General features: G+C 38.2%; 1 protein-coding gene across 1 annotated transcript in view; it reads right to left on the bottom strand.

Moving 5' to 3' along the window:
* Window positions 1–18,898, bottom strand: part of ATP10A (ATPase phospholipid transporting 10A (putative)) — a 109,662-nt gene that overhangs the window by 65,089 nt on the left and 25,675 nt on the right. The window contains exon 2 of the mRNA XM_031605269.2: window positions 1,618–1,822. Coding sequence (XP_031461129.1) covers window positions 1,618–1,822 — 205 coding nt within the window. The remainder of the gene's footprint in view (window positions 1–1,617; window positions 1,823–18,898) is intronic.

The following is an 18,898-nucleotide window of genomic DNA, read 5'->3' as shown; positions in this document are numbered from 1 at the left end:
TAAGGAGGTCACTACTCTCAGAAGTAGAGGAGTTTGTGAAGTTGACAAGTACCCTCAGGTATCACAGTCCTAGTGCCAAATGATAGCAGTTGCCAGGGAAGCAGATCCTAGTCCAGCAAAAAGGATTCCTCTGGGCAGCAGTCTGGTGATTCACTGTACTTGGATACATCAATTCTTTTCACTGTGCTTAGCAGCATCTCCTGCTGTGTGTCAGGTATTGAATCATGAAAATTCAACCATCTGCTGTGGAGGAATGGGGTAGCTGGTACCATTATTGGTCTTCCTTTGTGAAAGAGCTGGGACATGTCGTTCACTTCTAGCCGTACCTAATAATATGAAAGCATCCCTATATGCAATCTATAGTTTTTGTCCTATATCATTTGCCTGAGGTCATATTGGATGTCTGTGTTGGCAGAGAACTGGGACATATAATCTATGTTCCTCCCTGGAGCTCTACCCACTGGGAGAAATTTCCTCTCAGTGGGAACAGGATAAGACTTTTGAGATGCAATTTAATTAGCCTCTTTGGAACAACCAGAATTTTTGAGACATTTGGCCTGTAGCTGAGTAAGCTTCTTGTCATGGTGGTAGCTCACATGGGACGTCTATGTTCTACATGGAATTCACTTAATATTAAACAAATGTTTATCTCACGTTTTTACATGCTATTCACAGATGGGCCATATCTATCACAAACAATTACTTGGAAGAGATATTGATGTTTATCCTATTGGTTGGATGTCTTTAACACTGATATACCTCAGTACAGCTATAGGCTTTTGTAGTTACTTTTGATGGCCTTTTAATGGCAGAAGCTGCCACAGTTTGCATTCTTCAAATGAGAACAACTATTAGAAAAAATATGTAGCTGAATTCTGTAAAATAAGTAGTTGGTTTTTTTTTTTTTTTTTGGTTTGGTTTTTTGTGTTTTGTTTTGTTTTTTTTCCCACACCCAAAATACAGGAAATTGGGGTTAGCTGTCAGGAGAGGAGGGCATACAAATAAATACAATTTCAGTAAGATTGTTAAGTAAAACTTCAGGCAATTTCCTCTCATTCTGCTGATAGTAACTGATCTCCTGGATTTTGTTTTGCTTTAAAACAATGCTGCTGGGGAGAGATAAGTAAGAGTGTGAGAGCAACAAAACAGATTTTCAGCACACAAACCTCTAGAATGCATGCATTCTGCCCCTTTAAATTTTTCAAGTTTTAATGCTCCAACTGCTGGAGGGATATTCTGCAACACAGAGTTTTAGGCAAAATTCCTAATTGAATTCCTGACTGCAGGCGGGAAAAGTAGCTGTTTATATTTAAGGATCTTTTCACTGGGCAGTTAAAATATGTTTTCAAAAATCAAGCTACAATAAAAGCAGCAAAACCCCTCAACATTTTCCAACCGCACACAATTGCCCCAAATAATTCCTATTCAAATTCAAGGAAAAACTTATACTATTATGAAGTCAACTGTTGGCACGTTCTGGTGTTTTAATGACAACCATAACACTAACTCATTAGCACTACTACAACAAGCAGACTTAGCTTTGTGAAGTGGACTGGTGAACAGTTCCCTTATTTGAAGCAAACTGTTATCTTATGAGAGTTAAGACCAATGACTTACCAGCTCTAAAAACCTCCTCACCACCTGTCTTTGTTTTAAGTTAGTTTCACCATCCAGGTTAGCTGTTTCTATATGGCATAGCCCATCAGGATCACTTGAAGAGAGCAGCAAGATGTCAGCAGGTATGATTTCATTACAGCGAAGCTGAACAAAGTCTCCAATTTTCACTTCTTTCCAGTATCTGCTTATATATTTCTTCTCATTCCTGGGGGGGAAAAAAGAAGAGAGATTTACAGAACATACACAAAATAAATGTAGGCTGGAGGACCCCAGATATGACCCAATTTGATCTGTAACAGGAATTAAGTGGAAGGTCCACAGCTATGCTCACGTTATACTGGGATAATGTCATGTAGGTTGCAGGAGGCAACTTCTCACCAATTCAGCCCCAGGTCAGAGTTCCCACATCCTTTAAGAAAACCAGTTGTTCTTTAAGGCCCAGACAAAAGAGACACAAATCAGTTACTGAAAGAGACTTCCAATATTTGTCAGTAAACCTAGAATTTCAAGCACATGTAATGTGCAAAAAAAATCCAAAACACAGTCTCAACTGCTCTATAGGAAAGGATGCTGTCATTTCAAAGGACACTTCTTTTTAAATATTTGTAAAGCATCTCCGCTATAGCCATAGTGCCATTTGCTACATAGCCCATTTCTGCCTAGTTTCCCTGAAACTTTTTTTGGAATGGAATTTCTTTGTCATTTACCCACCTTAAACGTTGATGCAGATCTTGTTCATTTACAAACATCCAAAAAAAACCTGTCTGGTTTTATAGGCCATGCTAATTAACTATTTTTTCATTTTTTATAATTTTATAAGGGTTTTAGATGCCTTGTGCTCTCTTGGCATTTGGGTAAATAGCTTTCTTCTGCTGAGTTTTTTGAAAGAAAATCAGTTCAAAACAGCCACAATATTAACTTGATAAAATAGGTCCTGACAATGGGAAGCTGTTACGCTGACGCTTTCCCAAAGCCATCACTCACTGTGTATACACACACACTACTGTCAGTACTGGACCCCTTTCACTGATGCTGGAGCCAGGTTTCTTTCATGGCACTTTAACAGGCAGAATAGGATTCTGATAGCGAGATTGCTATTTTATATTCTTTTAAATACAATTCATTACTTTCAGTAGTAACGTGAATAGACCTATAACTAAGAACAAGCATGGAAGTCCTGCTAAAGATGTTACTCTGGAGCTACGGATAGTGATGCCGTGCCTAATTCATCCTCATCATGCCTTCACTGGCGTTGCTGGAATTAGAATCTTTGTTTGCTTTTATTCATCTGTTTACCCAGAATGATAACATGTCAGGTAGAGCAACAAGGATGAGTCAGATCAGGTTTTATCTCCTAGAACTTCCTCACTGCCCTTTCCTAACATCCATTTTATAAAGCAAGAAACAAAAATGATGGCTGTGCTTTCTATTTCAAAAAAGTCTGGAAGGTAGTAAGATGAGTTAAGTGTAAAGCATGAGAATACATGGAGGGCAGTAATGTATGTACTAGCTAGAGACATCACCCATTCTCTCCACACTCAGGCTCAAACAAGCCTTTCACTTTTTCTGCTAAGGAGTAGGAGCTGCTCTGAAACCCAGCATGTCATAAGGCAGTTCAACTCACCACACAGTGGGTCTGAAGTGTTTGTTGGCTATGCACCCTATAACTCCAAATTACTACATGTGGCCGCTGATCCTTGATTATTTTTACAAACTGTATGATGACGTTCAGATGCATACAGAGAGTAGCAGTGCAGACATTTGATTTGGCTGCAGTGCTATAAGGACAACTTCTATTTGACTTAACTTGCTTGAAAAGAGTTGCTATTTCAGCATTTCCTCATCTCTCACACTCTTGGCAATTGCAAAAACTCCATACTCAGGACACAGGAGCATGGTTCCATTAGGATAAATGAATGCAAGACCTCCTGCACACATTCTGGAGAGGCACAGGAATCAGGTGGCCTCCAGTACTGCACTTGATGCAGCTCTGCTAACAGGGGCCATCAGTGGATGAGCTACCTGCGTGCAAGGAAAATGACTGCTTAATCCTCTTCAGACAGGTCTGCTCTTACCCAGTCCTTAGTTATAACTGTCTTATTGCAGAATGTGAATTGTAACTACGAATATTCTCTACAAAGTACACTACAATACTGTCTTCAGTGATGGAGGTTTTAGATAGAAGAGGCCCTTTTCATGACTGTAATGATTCACCTTTACATCAGCCTGCAGTGACAGAAAACCTAAATTAAACGCGCTTCATGTATAGACATATGTGAATTGTTACATCTTTGGTGTTTCCTTCAAGTGGTTTTTTATAGTTCTCAAATTCAGAGCAAATGACATTTAAGCAGGTGCTTCAGCAGAGCTCTTCATGGTCATGGCCAGACTTGGAAGAAGTCAGCAGTTTAAAATGCAAGGCTGAAAAGGAATACCAGATCATGAAGATCCATTCCCTGCATCTGATGGCATTTATGAAATAGTGACCAAGCCCAAAAGAGGGACAAGAACAGGCACTCCATGCACTAGAACAGAAGAACATCAGCATAATGCAGTAATATGGATATTTGTTACTTATCCAACAGCCAGCACAACTTTTCCTGGCAAGGTCCTGTCTATCCATCTATCTGTTCCTTCTGAAAGGCCTTTCTGTCTCTCTAGTCTTTAATATCCTACATCTGAAAATCTTGCTGTCTTTCCTGTTATGACTACCAGCTAGTAAGTCGATGCTTCAAACATGGATGTCTGAATCTATTAATCTGGGATCCTGCCAGTTCTCGTGGCTTGGTCCTGATTCTGTGTCTACTGTATGGTCAGCACCAGTCCTCCACAGCTCTACTGCACGGTTTCCATGCTGCTCACAAAGAACACCTTGACAAAAGCTTTTGGCAAATGTAAATGGATGTCATCCAATCTCCTGGAATATGTCATGAAAGTGCCCAGGAAACTCTGGCAGAACACAGGACTAGAAGACAGTCCTAGGCTAGATGTGTGGGCCAGAAACCAGCAGCAAACCGCTCTAGTTCTATCTGCTCTCACATATAACAAGACAGAAGATATATTTTAGTATCTATAACAAACCCAGGGGTGATGCAGCAAGAAACCAAAGCAGCAAGCCACAGTGAAAGACAGGAAGAGGTCAGAAATACTAACTCTTATCTTTCAAGCCAGGAGAGGTAGATGAAACTCTTCCACAACAATACACTGTCACGAATTACTACCATTCTGCAAAAGATACTGCTTTTACTCTCTAGTTAAATCACTGTGGTGAACTATTAATTTCAGACAGCTCTGCCGAATTCCAGACAGGTGCATTCCATGGGGCTCACATACAAGAAATGTCTAGCTTCCTGACCCCAGCCTAATCTTCAGCAACACGTTTGCATGCAAAGTAGGATCAACTGTACAGCTGTGGTTGTAAACCCTGGTCACTTGAAACCTCCTTCTCCTTTCTTGCCAGTGCTTTTACTTTTCTGAGCACATCTTTACTGGTAGACATTGACTGAAAGCTAGAGATGGATGGCTAACAAGTCAGCTGGCTCAGCTGTACGGACATCAATACTGTTAGTCAGCAGCAAACATAGTCCTGGCAGCAGTCAAACTCCTTTGGAGATTAATGTTCTTTTGCAACAACGAAAGGCAAATATTCCAGCATATCTGCTTTCAAACATGCAGGGGAAAATTTACAACTTCAATCGTGTGAACATAGAGAAAATGATTCTAATTGCTATTTAAAAATTTGCGTTAGTCTGCTTGCTGCATGTATTTGGCCAACATTCTGCTTTGAAGCAGAACTGCCTGCAGGTTTGGGCCAAATTTGAGAGTGGCTTTGGTTAAGAGCAAAACAAAACAGACAAAAAACCTACAAAATATTACTCAAATTTTAAATTTATAGACAAAAAATAATCTTTAAGATCCAAAAGCTCAAACAATACTTCTTGTTTTTCTGTAAATCATGCTGGTTTTTAGCACGTACTGATAAAGATCACACCAATAATTTTACTCTTCTGGGCATATAAACATCAGTTTATGTCTACAAAAAGCTGAAGATGTAAAATATCTCTGGCTGAATATTTAAATAATTGTTTGTCTTTTTTGAATAGGTTTTAACTGTTCTAGTGTGGCAATGCCACACTTAAAGGGAGGTAAAAAAACTCTGCATGCACAAAATTTAGCAGGAATCTTACATGTTCTTTCTCCTTCTCTCTTTTAAAAAAAGTCTGGTGAAGCTATCACAAGCAAGTCTCGTTATGAAATGTGAAGGCCATGAAGTTGTAATCTGTTATTCTGGTGCAAGGCCTATATACTAGAAATTTTATACCTTAAATTGACAATATGGAACTAGAAGGAAATCTCTTCTTGCTTCCTATACTTCTCCAATGACAAAAATTACAGTTAATGAGTGTGAATTTCTGATGTAAATTTGCTCTAAGTGAATGATTAGGGAACTTGTAACACTGTTCCTTAATCCCAACCTAGGTTCCAGTACTAATTTCAACAAGGCTTGTCACAGACATTTAGCAAAACGCAGGGGATATCTTCTTGTTTTGCTTGGGGGTGCTGTGCTCTATCTGGCTTACCCAACATACTGTACCCCACTCAGGATGAGACTGCAGTCTAGAAGCTTCTAAGACTCTCAAAGCATCCAAATGGAATGTTTCCCAGTCCAAGCCCATCCGTTGACCTGCTTTTGAAGTAACTATTGTCCCTACTTCAAAAGAAATCAGCATCCTTTGCCTTCCCTGCCAGCTAATGTTGACCATTGAACCAGAAGGCTTTAAGAGAAACACAGCAATAAATCTATTCTGTAGAAGAGGAAGAGCCCTCCACAAGAGACAGGTCAAAGAGCTGTGTACAAGACATTCTTCAGAGTTGTTGATGTTAGCCAAGTCCTCCCCTTCCATCTCTGGAGGCTGAAAGAGAGTAGGGATGAACTAAAGAAAGCATCATGTACATCTCTGACCCCAGTGAGTTAAAACATGTTCAAGTCAGTTGGCTACAATGCCAGGACAAGGCTTCCAGTTAGGAACAAGCTAATTAAAAAATCTGAGGATAATTGGCAGGACCCAAGCACAGCAGCAATTCCCGTATTAGAAACCAAGCTAGGAAACCTCATACTGTAATGCAAGCACAGGAGTTCTAGAGCAGGCAAAACTATCTTTAGGGAGACTCTAGTATTCAGCTGTTTGTAAACAGTTCTTTCACATGCTCACGGAATTTTCTCCCATTGCCTGTGCTGGAGCCCTAATTTTCAACTTTCTACCTCTCTGCCTAATTTTACTGTAGATGTGAAGAGTCCATAGCACTCCAATAACACTACAGTGGTAAACTGAGATTTTGTATAATTCTGCAGAGGCTACAGAAACAGAATTGGTGGGCAACACTGAAATACATTTAAGAAAACTGCTGTTATAACCAGAGACCAAAGCATATATTAAACAAGGCCTGAACATGCCAAATGCCTATGGAAACATGTTGAGAATCATTTGAGTACAATTACAATGTTGTGGCAGAATGAAGGAAAAACATGTAACGTAAGTTAATGCTAAGGCAGGTTACATAATGCCCAGAATATGCCTTCATTCCACCACAAACGATAACATCTGTTTCTCTGAAAATAAATCATGAAGAAGCTCCAAATCTGATATTAATCAGACAAAACAGATTAACAGAGTGTTCTTGAGAAATGCTGAAAAGAACAGAATCTCTCCATGACTGATGTTTCTAAACAGATCCCTTAATATTCACATTACCTTAAGAGCATTAAAAAGTTTTCTTGTTTTCATGGAGTTCAAATATCTTTTTTTTTTTTTTTTTTGCATTATCAAGCTGCTAGAAGCAAACGTGTATGTGTAGCAATGTAATGAGGCATAAGGGTGCCTTTAAATAAATTCACACTTTCTGAAAAATGCTAAGTTTTCTGTTCCAAGTCAAATTATGGAAACCTCAGTGTTTCAGGTTTAGAATGTGGAAGTAATCACTGAATTACTCTTGGCAGAGTTATCTCCATTATACCTCGTGTTGAAAGAAACCCTACTATTGTTAACCATAATGAAACATTTGCTACCCGGAAAAAATGATTTTTCGGCCAAGAACCTTGTTGTTGCGATAACAACACAAAGTATAAAGGCAGACAATGTAATGAAACTTCACACAAACTGAAGAAATAAGAAAATGCCTTCTAGAATTGATCTCAAAAAATCTCAGGACTGTTTTGAAGAATATCTAGTTGGGGTTTTTTTTTGTTTTTTTGTTTTTTTGTTTTTTTTTTTTCCCCCAAAGTGGCATGATTTCCAACACTCCCATGTTTCCTGCCAAAATGCTAGTAACTTCGTATCATTCTTCCAATTAGCAGACATACTGGGAGAGAAGACTGCCAACTTCTTATACTTAGCAGGATGGGCATGCAGCGGCTGATCTGAGACTTTCTACACTGATACCCTACAAGGAGGTGGAAGAAATGGCAGATCTGCCTAGACTTATCCAGTTTGCATCCAATTCTACATTTATTATCACCCATGAGCCAGTATCCTCTATACAAAAAAAGTCACAAAACTTTGGATAGTTTGATACATGAGGACTTCTTCTTGGAGCAAAGCAGCGAAACAAGTACTGGTCTGTTTTTTTCCTTAGGATGTCTTCTTCCTGGCCACTACCAAACACAACCATTGCACCTGCCAGCATCACTTACTGGTATCTAGAGCAAAAAAAAAAAAAAATATATGTGAAAGGCACTGCCACCTCAGCAGTGGGCCCATTGTCAGGTAAGGTTTTCACCTTGAATTTTAGGACCACCACAGATGTTAAGGTTGAATATTTACGTCACAGCTCCAAGTAACTGCAAAAAGATTCAACACAGCCTGTTGCTGTGCAAACATGGAAAGAGAAACAATACTTTGCCTGAAGGGGAGCCATTCAAATTACAGCTACCTCACGATGCCCACTTCTGTCTGCATCTGCTTCTGAAACAATTAAAGCACAAGCTCTTCCAAAGGAGATCTTAGTTGCTGAGTTTTTACAATTAACTGATAGCTAATAGCATAGAGATGCTTAGGAATACTATCTGAGTGCCTAAAACTAGGTGCATAAATTTGGTGGACTAAAACCTTCACCTTGGTATTTTCCCAGTGTTATCAGTTTGCAATTCTGTGTGAGAGTTTGACATACTGGCTTAACAGTGTATCTTCAAAGGAAAATATAGCGTGGCTCTGCAGGTGATGAGAGACATCCCATTCTTTAACAGATTCAGACAGATTCAGATTTTTTTTCCTTCTCATTCCTCTAGTTCCACACCCCTGCCTGACCTGATCTCAGGACTACATGACCCAACTCACAGAAATGCATTCATATGCTCACTACATAGACTCACAAGGTCATTAGTTGAGAACTCAAAAAGAAACGTGCTTCCTAAATGCAACAGTTTTAGCTAAAGAACTTTTAATCAGGAAAGGCATTTCCTGCTAATTACATACACAGGCCTGATGGAGTTGTTGACTGACACTCAGTTTGGAGACTATTTTTCTCCTTATAATTATGCCATCCTAACACTTCTCCTTTAAAGCTCACACTATCTGATCACTGCACAAAAACATACTCTAGGAGTCAATAGAGTTCAACTACTATTTTAAGTTAACAAAAAAATTGTTAAAAAGAATATTAATAATTTGTTACATATATATTTAACAAGCAAAACCAACATCTCAAACTGAAGTATAAGTCTTTGTTCTTCATTTCCAGTTCCTCCAAAAATTATTAAGTTTTACTTTTTCCTTCCATTTCTGTTCTGGGTAACATCTTTCTATGGCATTCATCTGGACGTTCTCACCTGTTCTCATTTAGACAATCCACATTTCAGGTTGAGGACAGGAAACATATTTACCTATCTGAATACCATTTGAGATCTCAGCAGGACCCAGGGTGTCTCTTTGGCTGCAATTCGAGAAATTAGATTTAATCTATACATAAGGTGTTGTTACTTGCAGTGTCACATACAAGTTACTCTTTAAAGAACTGGTAATAACAAGTAGAAAAAAACGTTGGCTGTACTATTGGAAGAATCTTACAGAAGAAAATAAAGTTGGATGCTGTATTTTTGCAGAATGTTTTAACATTTCTTTCTACTCTGAAACTGAGATGTGAAACTAAATAGAACATTTCGGTTTGCAAGGATATTTGAACGATGTTTTGTTGTACTCATGTCTAAGTTCATAAGAACTTTATTTAACTCTAGAGTTACCAAAGAATTACTTTCCTCTTTGTCAGAGATGCACTGAAGGGAATTTGCAAAAACCTTGAAACCTTTAACTCAGGCATGCCTCTGTTTACCTAGACTGGTCCAAAGGAGAATTAAAGTGCTTTCCTGGATAAAGCCATGGTCCAGCTCCATGTCTAATCAGTCTGATGCCTAAAGAAAACTCTCCCAGGTGGGTACAGCAAAGTAGACAGTTTTACCCGACAGTTATAGATGCTTACTGGCTAGCAAGCAAAGCAAACTAGATACATCTCTATGCTTCTGTGACAGTGATAGAAGAAAGGCAGCAGTGCAGATAGTGACTTTATCTTGAACGTCTAATTGTGAATAAAAGAGGCCCTAAAATACTCAAATGTTTGCAAAAATGTGTATCACTGTAGCATCCTGTAAACTCCTCTTGATGAGTGCCACATTTCACTAGAGCCCTGTCACTGGTATGACAATTGCCTGCCCTATGGCCATAATGCAGATTCCCAATGGGGTGAGATAACATTTCACTTCTGAGCCACTGCTCACGCCCCATCACACTATGTTTTCCTAGCCAGCTACTGCACAGCAGAAAGGAGGTGAGTAATTTTGAAATAAATGTGTTCTCGATAGTTTTTTCCTGATCTGAAGATGGAAAAGGGTCAGCTAAGGCCCTGAAATATGAACATAAAGATCTTTTTATTCAAAGCCTTTTTTAGTACTTACTATTATTAACTCTTCTTTGTTGATATTTCTCCATGCAGTTTCTTAAACACCAGAGCAATGAGACTTCCCAGAAGAGACATCACTACTCCAGTAACTAAGCCAGATGCTGAAGAGCTGGAAGTTGCTGCCTTGCTCTCACTAGTGCTTATACTGGTAGCCAAAGTGAAAGAACTGTCTGACATTTTTAACTTACACCTACAACGTTGCTTTGCCAGAAGCAACAGAGTGTACATTCCTGGGGAGCCTCTGCTTTGAAGCATAAACATCTATTTCCAGCTCTACCATGTCCTCAAGAGTGAAATAGCATTAAAAAGCATAACAAATCAGAAGAATGCTTATTCTTTTGTGTAGCTGGCAGCGGAACAGGCCTTCACTAGTCCTTCAGGCTGATCTGAAAAGCACAGCTGAAGTTTTAAACTTAGTGTCTTATCCTACATTACAGTTTCTCCATACTGAGCTGCTCTCACAGATTATGTGGTTTCCTACCTGTCTGAATCATCACGAGCTCCAACAACACAAGAATACAAACACAAGGAAAAGCAAACAGCCTCAAGCTATATACTTCAGATGTTTATATTACCACATTGTTCTTGTAACAAAGTAAATGTATGAAAATCTTTGTAATTCTTGTCTAAAATAATCAGAAGGTGTTTCCCAAGAATGCTTTCTAAATGAAGATTAGTACAGCTACATCTGAACTGGGATGTAAGCAGGTTTCCCAGAGTTCACGACTGAGCAAATACACTGGGTTGAATCCTGCATCAAGTTGAAACCGGGGACTGCATAAGCCTCCATTTGTGGTGCTCTAAGCCCTGATGCAATTTGAATTCAGACATGTCAATCCTTTTATAAGATTGTTTTACTTCTACGGAAATTCATAGACTTATAAAAGCGTTCCACACTCCTATCAGAGAAGAACTAGAAGACGCAAATCATATGTAGCGATGTGAATCTTTGAAGGTTTGAGTCAAAACAAGTCTGTCTATGGATGCAAATTCAAAATTCGTGGTGAAAATAAGAAATAGAGATCCATACTGAAGAAGTGAGAACCACAAAATGCAAAATTCTACTGACAGAGGAAATGTAAGATGCTCTCAGTAACATTTGAATAGTTCAGACAAAACTTGATTGCTGTTGGTACCTACACATAAAGCATCCAGGATGAAAATTAATTCAGTGCTTTCAGTGTCAACTTGACTATGCTAAGGGCCTGTGTTTTCACACAACCTGCTGCCTCTCTGAAGTAAGGAAATCAGCCACCATCTCATTAATATTCCAAGCTTACTGGAGACAGTGAATACACTTGAAGTTCTAAGCTAGAATAATTTACTTTCCCAGAGATAAGAGCATTCTCTTTCTGTCCCACTGACTTACAATCAAAATATGACTATGAATTACAGTCAGTACAGTGAAATTACGGGGTATGGTCACCTAACGCGTACCATACATCTCAACCTGTTAATACAGATATTCAAAGACCAAAAGTATCTTTCCATAATCGTTATCTACAGTTTTAAAAAAATCACTGAAGCTGTTATAGGCCCACTACTGTCAAGAGCACGTTGGTTGCCAAATTTGCATATATTTGTACATATTTCAACAAAAATGTGGACATGCAAATATAAATTTTTCTTCACTATTGTGCTATTATAAAGAAATAGAAAAGAAATTCCCTTTTAGTTAATTTTGAAGACTTGCATTTTGCTCTTTGAAGTGTAAGCAGGCCAACTAATAGGAATAAATAGTGTGTTTTGGTTCTTCTTACTTTACTAGAAAGAGAGATCTTTTCAAGTACAGTCTTCTTTGGTAATTACTAACAATCTGTTTGCAAATATTATTCTTATATCATTTCCACTTACCATTCACTGAACTCTACAAAATAGGCTAAAAAACTTGGCCCTGATTCAGAAATGTACTTGAATGTATGTCTGAAGTGAGCTGGAAAAGCATCCTTTCTGGCCAAAATCCAAAAAGAATATTTTTTTTGTTGTTTGCATTGATATCTTCTATCATTTAAATTCAATACCACAGAAAAAAAATAAAATTTCAAGATCTTTACTGCAGCCAAAAAAAGAAAGGGACTGTCTGCAAACAGCTGTAGTTTTGGCAATCCCAGGAACTGAGATCAGAGCAAGCAATTACAAAGGGACTATTTGTTGGAAGAGTTTGAATTACGGGAGGAGAAAAAAAATGAGTAAAACAGCTTGTGAGATCTGAAACACCTCTGCAGGTGGCAGGCCACCCTGCTCTCTGCAGAAAAAGCAACACCCTAGCAGGTACTAAGACCAAAAAAAGTGTGCTACAACCTATCAGCAGAAGTTAATTTAGAGAAACGGAGAAAAACAGTTTTAAAACCAACTTCAATCTCTCAGTGTACTATTCCAAACTAAATCCACCTAGTCTTCCAGATAAAACTTGCAGACCTAAGAAGAGAATTTTCTGCCCTGAACCTGTTTCCAGCAAGTCTATAAGAAATGTAAAAGGTTAAAAAATGTGAATCGCAGCTTTATAGAGAGTACACAGATCTTCAAATTAGCTTAATTTCAACACAAAGCTCAATTCTGCAAATTCCTGCGCAAACTTTTCTCTCACTCCCTCGCACATCACCATTTTCATCTCTTGTAGTCAAGCTCATAACTGAAGATGATTTTTACCTACGTCTCATAAAGAAAAAAAACAACAAACCAACAGACCTGAAACATGTGCCTTTCCTTTCCCCCCCTAATGCTAAATTCGTATTAAGACAATCATTTCCATCTAGTCTCTTTCACACCCATATTGCTACAGTCACTTTCCTCCTCTGTCCTCAGTGATTAATGGCTTTGAACCCAATGGTTCCTCTTCACTTCATCCAGTTGAAAGGTAAATCCTCTCCAAAGCACCCTTCTCCTCCTTATCTAGCTTTTACATCATCTGTGTAGGTGGTGATATTTCTTGTTGGCACCCCATGAGTTGTTACATGCCTTCTTTTATGATTCTTGTAGCTATAAAACGTTTCCAGACATTGAATGGATTCCACTTCCTTCCATGCCTGTGAAGTTAACTGAGGGGAAGACACTCGAGCCTGTAAAATTTCTAAAACTGAAACTTATGGTTGCAATCTCCCTTCAAATGAAACAGACTTGATTCAACTAAGGAAAACAATCTTTTATCTGCAGGCACTAATTTTCACCAAACTGCTGTGTAAATGTAAGCTACAAATTCTGAAAACAATTTTCTGACTCCGCAAAACAGTGAATTTTTTCTACAAACATGTTAAGAGCTGCTCACGTCATCAGGTGACAAATTTGGTCTAGAGCCCTTCCAACATAGAACACATTGCTCAGCATGCCAGCAGCTGGGTGCTGCTTTTGGCTTGGTCGTTCTGCAGAGACCAAAGCTCTAACACCACAACCTCCAGAACCCTAATCTACTCTGCTAGTTGATTATTAGCATTACAGCAAGAGAGTGGTGTGAGAAAGATGTATAAATTCTTCAGGATTAAACCAAATATTATAATTTTTTAATGTAATCCAAACAAATATGTTCCCTTAGCATTTTTAAACTCATATCCATTAATGCTGCAGGAAAACAAACAGAATGTTTTATGGAGTGCAGGGAGACATCAGTAATCATTTTTTGTTTAAGATGAGGAATAAAAATTGCTACTGACCCAAAACCTTGTTTGAAAACTCTATGTACCATCGTTTTCCTTCATCTTTTTAAACAGGACAAAGCAGAAATGGTGACAGTACTGTAATCTGACAGGCAATGTAAGCAGCCCCAAAGTCCTTCTCGGACTACAGAGCGTGCCTCTAAAAAATTCCAACTGATACATTCTCAAAATAAATGAAATGCACTGAGCTCTGCGATGGATAAAATCTGTCACATACACATTGATCTCTTACAGTTCACTATGAAATAAAAGTAATGTGAATATTTATGCTCTGGAGACTGTCAAACAAAGTAGGAGAAAAGAGTGGTGTTCTCAGAGATCAGGTTTCCAAAACCTGTGCTACTGTCTGTCCACTATTCTACTGCAGGTGGCATCCTGCTAGTCTTTTCTTTCTAACACATGGTTTATTAGCCTTAGCCTGAGGCAGCACCACAGAAGACTCCTGCAGGAAACACTACCTAGCACTGTGCAATGGGACTGTTTTATGGAAAGGTATTTGTGGAATCAAACTAACCTAGTTACAGTGTAATTAATTTTCAATTTAAACTGAAAAATGCCTTCTAACTAGTATTTGCCAGCTTGTACATTCACTGTTGATAAGTATTAAGAAATCCTCTCCTTTCTTACTATTTCAATATCAGTAAACAGGTCTCCTTCAGGCTGGACTTGCATTCTTTTAGGAGAATCCTGATTTTGCATGTATGTCAGGCACTGATAAAGACATACAGGAGGAAAGTGCACTGGATGGGGACAGAGAGATGAGGTACACAAACAGAGATAAGGTACACAAAGTATAAGCATACAGAAAGGAATGCATGTGCAATACAGGTAAGAATGCCTGCAAAGAAGACAAAAAACAGAAAGGAGGTAGTGGCCATTCAAAAACACAGAACCAGTCTTATTGGGGAAAACTTTCATTAATTTTGTGAGAGAGATAAAAAGTTCTAATTTTTGGATAAATTCAGCAGTTTGAAAATGGGGGAAAACAAAGGCTGGCTGGTAATAAAAGGCTGCTGTTTCCATGACTATACCTTTGCTGGACTCCTAAGTGTTACTGCTAGGGTTGCAAAACAGCAGCGCTGTGCAGCTCTGTCTCCTGGCTTTGCCATACTATTTTTGAGATTCCCCCCAGTTTGCAGGCCACAACAGGCTTGGAGATGTAGGCTGGGAAATAAATTCAAGCGTTTAATATACACTGAAGGCTGGATTATTATTTAAAGTGCACAGAAGTACCAAACGATATTGAGATGTAGGAGACCAATATTTATTTTTTGACTCAGTACAGCTCTTCTGGATAGAAGAGCTCAATTACTGAAAGAGTGGAAGATGACAACTCCTTGTCCTGAACATTTTTAGTTTCTCTGTTTTTCTTTCAAATGCCCTAGAAGACTGTTTGTCACACTGGAGAAATTAAATGAAGGTCCAAGACCGTTACCAAAAACAACAAAATGCAGACATAAAATGTTGAGCTAGTTGTCTTCAGCATTAGGAATACAGGCCTCAAAATTGGAAAGCTGACTTAGGAATAGAACCCCAGTCTCCCCTCGACTAAACACACTTATAAAAAAGTAACTAGAGTTGGAGAGATGCTTGCTCCAGCTCTGATTGGTGTAAGGCTCCATCTTTTTGAGAGCCTTGTGAAGCTGCTGCATGCCCAGCTGTTTCAGAAAGTGCCTCTGCAAATCCTAGCAATAATGTATCCGCATTATACAAAGACATTTTTCAGTATTTCATAAAATCTGAATCTCAATATTAATTCAAGTGGTTTTATGGCAATATATCTAGTAGAAATGGCAATATATGAGGTGAATTTAGAGTCATATCAGAGAAAGCACTGTTGAATCTTATCTTACCTGCCTCTGCAGTAACCTGAAACCATGGGAGCACCTGAGAGGCGATGCACAAAGTCAATTCTATACTGACTGATATTAATATCAGTAATAATCACATACATCATCCCACACATAACCACAAAAATTAGAAAGTTAAAAGAAGGAGGAATAAATTTTCACACAGCAAAGTGCAGAGCTTCTTTTTTTTTTTTTAATCTACTTAGGGATGCTATTAATTTTCCTGTCTCCTCAAAACCAAGGTGGTATTTACTAACAGGATTTTAGAAAAATAAATAAATAAATAATTAAGTATGAATGTAAACTGACATATGAGGGAAATGAGGTGGCTGGGAGGTACGAGACATTTTAAGGAAAACAAAGTGACTATTTCAATTAAATCTGCTAACTTCTGACAGCCAAACACATCAGCGAACAAGAGGAATACATCTAAGTGAAATAACTATTACTGGAATTCAGTTATCAAATAGAAAGATGTTTCCTGCTCTCAGGACAAAATATTTCCCACCATCTCACTTCTCTGTAAAATACTTACAGTTGAAACATGCTGCATGTATTCTTGAAGGCTTCAAAGCCAACCTTAGTTTATTTGGTACAGCACTAAGAGATGTACAACTCGCGATTTGTGCACCTTTAATGATGTGTAAAACTAAAGGAACCAATTACATTTTTGCAGGTATGACATATTCTATTAAACCTTCTTATCAATCACACTGCTTCCATATCAGCTCATCTGGGAAACATTACATTCGTGTTTCTGCACAGAAACTGTATACCTATATTTTTCTTGCACTGGTTTAGAATTAATTTAAATTTCTTAAAACTTATAATAAATCACTAATGATGAGACTGAGGGAAAAGATAGAATGATTCCTGCCAAAAAAAAGTTTAATATCCATACGCTGGGATTTTCTGATTAGCACAGTTTATCAACAGGCTCTTCTTATTTCTTAGAAGAGTGAATTTTATCTAACTGCTTCACCCAGACCTTGCAGTCATTTTGTCTCCTTCAATCCTTAGCACAGAGGTAGGTGAAACACGGCAGAGAACGGGCAGGAAAGAATCCAGCATGCCCCCAACTATTTCAGTGGAGTATTTCATTATTTACACATGTATATACTGTTAAGTGCCTTCCAATTAGATATTTCTAAGATTTATAGCTAGTATGAAATAAAACATGCTTTTTCCCCTCAAAACTTGCTAAGAATTGAGTACTCTGCACTCTAACAATTTTCAACTAAGCAGAGCTCTCTGCTGACAACTCCTGTGGAAGCTCTCCAACATCGAGCTGGACTCATGCTGGCTTCATAATTTCCCCAGCAAAACACTGCATGATATTTCAAGCCACGGAAGACTAGATCAGACTTCAATCCCCATCAAATAAGATAAGTTTTATTTATTTGAGCTAGCACACACAGTACAGCTTCAGAATGAAATGTGTTTTACTATGGGTGTGGTAGCCGGGCAGTCCTGGATACTGACAGTTCCAAAGGCTTAGCCAAATTCCATCAATTCACCAGCTATAACTCATAAAGAAGCTAAGTGTGAAGGTCATAAAAGGCTGCTGGTTCAAGTCGACCAGTCAGCCTAAGCCAAGGCAAGTTGGGTTTGGCACATGGTCAATGGCACCATCCTTTGAAATCTAGAGAAAACAAACAGGGGACAAGTATGAAGCGTTAAGAGAACAATCAAAATTTCCAGATCATAAGGCAATGAAATAAAGTATTTTAGAATGCCATAATCTCACTTTTAAGAAATATGCAGAAATTGGTAGTTTGTTTTCACATTCTCCCCAAATCTCAAAATAGTTGGGAAATTTTAATCATGTTGCCATCATCCTGCTTTCAAATGGGAATTCATCTTAAGGACTTAGGATGGGCAGGATGTCAGTTTTTCACCAGAAGAGAGAACATAATCTGTTAAGTATCACTAATAATTTTAGGTCTAAGTGTGGGAGGCGTAATATAGATCAGGAATTAGAGGAAGGTGTTTCTTCAACATTAATCAATGGCCTTGAGCAAACCTAAGAGATCAGTCAAATCTAAAGTCCAGTCTTCAGTTCAGTGATAATGCCTAATGCTTTTATACTTTTCTAAAATAGCTTAGTGGAAAAATAAGAAAAGACATAGCTTTCTGGGCACCATTGCTATTTTAACTGCCTTTGTGCCTTATTCAACTCCACGCCCAAAGTAAATCACTTTTTAACATCACTGTGTATGTCTTTGCAGGGAGGAGTGACTGTAAATAAAACAACTGATATTACCATGTTATTATTGAACAGTATTTAGCCTAATTCATATTAAAAAATATTCTATTGTGGTTTATGAGCAACTCTGAAGTTTATGGAAAGATGTGGATTGTTACGGTGGTTTCTTAACTGAAACAACAGAATGACAAAGTGTGAGCCTGGATTTTGTTCCCAAGCGTAACAGGGCACTACTATATGATTATACTCAGAACTCTCAACTTTTTTTTTTTTTCCTACAAGTTTAAAGAAGAATTTGATAATACTAGTTTCAAAAGTTGCATTTGTATTTTTAGGGTGAAGAATATCTTAAGTACCAGAATGAACAACAACTGCAAAGAATCACATGCCTCAAAGAGTTATGTGTCAAAATTCCCTCTGATCACAACTGCAGATTTTTGGCTGGCCTGTCTGACAATAAACAGTTACAGAAAAACACCTGCAAGGACATAATTTTAAATGTGCTTACCTTTCCAAAACCTTGTAGGCATGAGGAAAAGATAGTATGACTATAAGTGGAGTCATCAATACAGTACTTCATGAAAGCTTTCTGGAAAAGTTACTTGTAATGGTATCAGGTATAAAAA

The sequence above is a fragment of the Phasianus colchicus genome, chromosome 1 (assembly GCF_987193195.1).
Source record: "Phasianus colchicus chromosome 1, bPhaCol1.hap1.1, whole genome shotgun sequence".
Taxonomy (NCBI): Eukaryota; Metazoa; Chordata; class Aves; order Galliformes; family Phasianidae; genus Phasianus; species Phasianus colchicus.
This window is presented reverse-complemented; position numbering and strand designations above follow the sequence as displayed.